Source organism: Carlito syrichta, unplaced genomic scaffold (assembly GCF_000164805.1).
Source record: "Carlito syrichta isolate Samal-C Ts95f unplaced genomic scaffold, Tarsius_syrichta-2.0.1 Scaffold301825, whole genome shotgun sequence".
NCBI classification, from domain to species: domain Eukaryota; kingdom Metazoa; phylum Chordata; class Mammalia; order Primates; family Tarsiidae; genus Carlito; species Carlito syrichta.
This window is the reverse complement of record NW_007245921.1, coordinates 148151-152593: the sequence shown is the minus strand read 5'-3', so window position 1 is coordinate 152593 and position 4443 is coordinate 148151. Positions and strand designations below refer to the sequence as shown.

Below are 4443 nucleotides of genomic sequence, written 5' to 3'. Positions count from 1 at the left end.
ACATTTATGACTGGCAAGATAATGAAGAAAGGTAATTCTGAAAGCTTTATGTCTGTTTTAAGGGTCCCTCAAGCACTGAGAAAAATAATAGTCAGCGGATGGTGTCCATAAGGATTTTTTCTCCTTCTCCCCTGACAGCCATTGACAGGATCATTTTGTATTTGAAACTGCTGTCATCGAAGCGTGTAGAAAAGGCCTGTAGGGCCAGAAGCAGGAGGGCGACGTCCCTGCCAGGATCTCTATTGCCATCACTATGGCAATAATAGCTACTACAGTTTCCATTCTGCTTTTCTACAGACTGCCTCCTCTGCGGAGCTTAAGGCTATGGGAGCTGGGCCTCATAAAACCACATCAGCATCACATAACGTGCTGTAATCTCGCAAGAGTATCTTATAATACCGCGGAGGGAACCCGGGCAACAAGACGAGAACAATGACCGCGGCAGGCCACTTGACGACTGCCGGCCAGCTAATGGATGTTCAGAGGTTTCCGCATACAGCCGACCTGACAGCGGCTTTCTCTCTCCGGGTAGTTAGACCCCTGCCAGTTTCTCTCCCCCAGGACCTGGCTAATCATTGGGGCCGGGGGACGTCGATTACCTGCCCGGTCCCTCTCGACCGTCGGCGGTTGACCGTGAGGACAGGAGCCCTGCCTTTCGCCCCGCGCCCTGCAGAGCCCGGGACGGGGGACACGCTCTGGGGGGCTCGAGGTGGGGAGAGACACAGCTGGAGACGAGACGGACGGGAGCAGGAAAGGCGAGGCGGGAAGGACTGGCGGGAACCGCCGGGGAGGACAGTCACAGGCGCCGCGCAGCACGTGTCGACGGCGCGCACGCGCGGAGACTGCAGCCCCCAGAATCCCCCGCGGCGCCGCCTGCGGTCTCCTAGCAACCTCGCCAAACAAGATGGCGGCCTCCAGGAGCGCTCCCCAGGAGTCCAGAGCGTCCTTTCTCTTGAGAGGCTCGGGCGGCGCACGGCCGGGCGCCCAGTCGCTCTCGCCGCGCTCCGAAAAAGGGCGTCAGCCCTGCTGGTCCCCTTTTCCCATGGGGCAGAGGACGAAAGGCCCTGCCCAGAGAGTCTCCTCGCGCCTGCTCCAGCAGCTCATCCACCGCTACCAGGAGTTGGACGCCGACGGAGACGAGAACCCGGGCGAGGTCGAGGCGGAGTCCGAGGAGTCCGAAATGCTGAACTTGGAGGTGTGCCCGTCCCCGCCTCCCCCCCCCGCCGTTCCTCTTCCAGCCCCAGGCCCTGCTGCTTCACCCTCGGAGCCGAGGCTAGCCCGCCAGCCCAGGCTAGCCCGCGCCTTCCCAGGCTCTTGCCTCCTCCTCCTCCTCCTCTTTCCCCCCATTTCTGTCACCCCCGTTCTCTCGCTTCCTGCCTGAAATGTCTCCAGATATCTGGAATGTCTCCAGATATCAACACGCTTGGTTTTTCACGAGTCACGTTACCCAGCATCATCTTGAAAAGTATATATTTGTAATGGGAGGTTTTCAAAATCACGCCTCGACCGGTTGTGGTGCCAGTTTGCCTTCGGCATCCCCACCACCTGTTTCCCAGGTCTGTGAACTGCGCCAGCCTCTCCCAGCCCTGTGCCTCCAGCCCCTTCCTCCAGCGGGGAGGGCGCCCTTTTGAAATCATCAGCGCTTCCTCGAAGACCACGTGGCTTACAAGTGCCATGCACGACGTCTGCACACACGAGCAGCATGCGTCCACACCAGACAGGAGGCTTTCAGATTCAGTGCCACGCACAATGTTCAGCTGTGGGGGGCAGGGGGGTGCTTCCGCATTCCCGCGGTGTGGCCTGGGGTGGCGGCTACGCCCTGACACAGTTGGGCTTCCCTCTTGTCAACCATTCCTTTCCTCCCACCCAGTGCCACTTCGCTCCCACCACCCCTTCTTTCCTTTCTTGCCCACGGCCTGTTCCTGTCCTTTCCCATCGTGTCATCACTCCTTCCCTCCGTTCAGAAGTGTGCTTTGATTTACTTCCTTTCAGTGTACTGCTAGGCTTCCCTCTTTGCCTTGGCTGCCAGGGAACTCAGAATCAGTATTTTTCTCAATTTCAATAGTCTTCTGTAGGTTTTTCTCTCTCCTTTCTTCCTCGTATTAATTGCTTCCGATTCTTTTCAGAGGTAGTTATGACATAGAGAATTAGAACGTTTTCCGTACCCTGGTGCTGTGATATTCTCGGGTCTTCTCTCTTGGCGTCTTTTCCTAGTCACCTTTGCTCCTCGAGGCAACGCGCACTTCTCTGTTACCCCTGCTCCCGTTCACACTCTTTCTTCCTTTGCTTGTTCCTCTGACTCTGCGCCCTCTGGCCTGCAGTGTCTTCTGTGGCTGACCCTACCTTAAGCCACATGCACTCCCTGCTCACCTTGGCTCCCCTCTCTTGTGATGTCTTCTGCTCGCTTTCAACATTTGACCCATTTTTCCACCCTCACCCCCATTTTGTCTTTCCTCTTCTACTTCCTTCTATGTGAGCTAGAGACACCTTGGGCCTTGTTTAAAGTTGATCATAGAAAGCTGTTAATTATTGTTTATTACTTCTTTTGTTGATTTACTTTGCTACCTTTAATGGTGACTATGGCAAATGGTGGCAGTGTTTTTGCAACTTTGAGATGTTTGTATGGTTTCCACCAGCTTCTACCCCAGAGGAGTTCACAAATGAACCACCAGTGTACTTTATTATTCCAATTAACACATAGCTCTTCAGCTATGGGATTCATTAGTACCATTGTTAATGTCTTCAGCACGCCATTAACAAGTCGTAGAAGGGATTGGTTTGAACTAGTTTTTACTTTTTGGCTTGGAGGATATGCGTGGAACAAGTTCATTATTTCTTCCATTTACATTCTGAATATTAATTTTGTGTTCTCACATTCTATTTTGGCTCTTCACATTATTGCATAAGTAGTGATATGCTGAATAAACTGGAAAAAATTTTAAAAATTGGGACATTCATGTTCAGTGGTTTATTTTTCCTGTTTCAGCCTGGTTAAAATTTGCAGTGCTATGACAGGCACAATGATTACTGAGTGCCTGTCATGCAATTAGCCTCAAACCTCAGAAGCCCTCATGAATTAAGGGAGGCAGGACAGAACAGCTGTTCAAAACACTGCCTTTGGAATCAAGGATTTGTGTTTTAGGCTTGGTTTAGCTTTTTGTTAGTTGTGAGATCTTGAGTAAGTTACTTCACCTATGTTTCATTTGTAATGTGGGAATTATGATAATACTTACCTCAGAATTGTGAGAATTAAATGAGATGCTACATGTAAAATGCTTAGCATAATATATCTTGATACAAATTTAATAATACAAATGTTTTAATAATACAAATATTTAATAATACACATAGTAACTTACATGTTTTTATCTGCTCAACTATAGCCCATTAAGTGATTTAATTACTTTGGCGTCCATTGAACAAATACTTATCTAGTGATTGCTGTGCAGGAAACACTCTTTGACTGTGTAGATCAGACGCTTCTGGGCCCAAAAACTGATGCATGAAAACCTTTTTTCCAGTAAGTGGATGTGGGTAATAATGCCTACTCTTAGGATAGTTATGAACATCAGATTGAATAAGAAACTCTGTATTAAAGTTCTTAATATGTGTCTGATGCACAGTAGACTTAAAAATACAGATGTAATAAATAATAACAACAGTTATGGTAAGAAGGTGAGAACGGGACTAAAGACACACAGGGCAGGGCCCGGCTCTCAGAGTGCAGGAAGAACCTGAGTCAATCCCAGCAACCTGGCCTCCTCTGTAGGACGCCAGAGATGAGCGCAGAGACAGGTAAACGGCAGGTGCAGAAGACTTCCGGGGAGGCAGCTCCCACACGGGTGGAGGGGTGGTGGTGCAAGGGCCGGCAGGCAGCAGCTCTCCCTGCCCATGAGTCACAGGCGAGAGAAGCGGCCGCAGCCCAGGTCGGGGCCAGGCTGTGGAGGGCTCCATGCTGTGGGAGGGAGTGTGCAAGCAGAGAGCTGCTGTGGGCGCCAGCGGGGATTAGAGGCTGTAAGACTGGAGGCAAGGCCAGTGAGGACATGCTAGTGGTATCCAGGGGCAGCTTCTTGCGTTGGATTAAGGCAATGCAAGGGAAGCTAAAGATGAGAAGATATTTAGGACATTCAAGGGGGGGCAGCTACCGGTTAAATATTAGCAGTCTGTGATGACTGCTGGGCCTGCGGCGTGGTCTGGATGACGCTAAGGCCGGCGTCCACCGGAGGAACCAGGGACAGATAAGCCGGCAGGCACTGGGGAGCTGGGTGGGCAACCGGGGACTGGGGAGAGGGAGCGTCTCCGAGCAGGGGACTTGGGAGTCCCCGCCGCGGGACCCGGAATCAGCCGGGAGGGGAGGCGGGCAGGGGAAGGGGGCAGAGGAGGGCGGGGAGCGGCCGCCGAGGCCCGAGGCCCGAGTGGCCCCGGCGCGGGCCGGGGGGAAGG

General features: G+C 52.3%; 1 protein-coding gene across 1 annotated transcript in view; it reads left to right on the top strand.

Annotated features, from left to right (window-relative positions):
* The first annotated feature begins 432 nt into the window (after positions 1-432).
* LRGUK (leucine rich repeats and guanylate kinase domain containing) overlaps positions 433-4443 on the top strand; it is a 97757-nt gene continuing 93746 nt past the window's right edge. Inside the window, exons 1-2 of the mRNA XM_008055333.2 lie at positions 433-633; positions 710-1195. Of these exons, the coding sequence (XP_008053524.2) occupies positions 433-633; positions 710-1195 (687 nt within the window). The remainder of the gene's footprint in view (positions 634-709; positions 1196-4443) is intronic.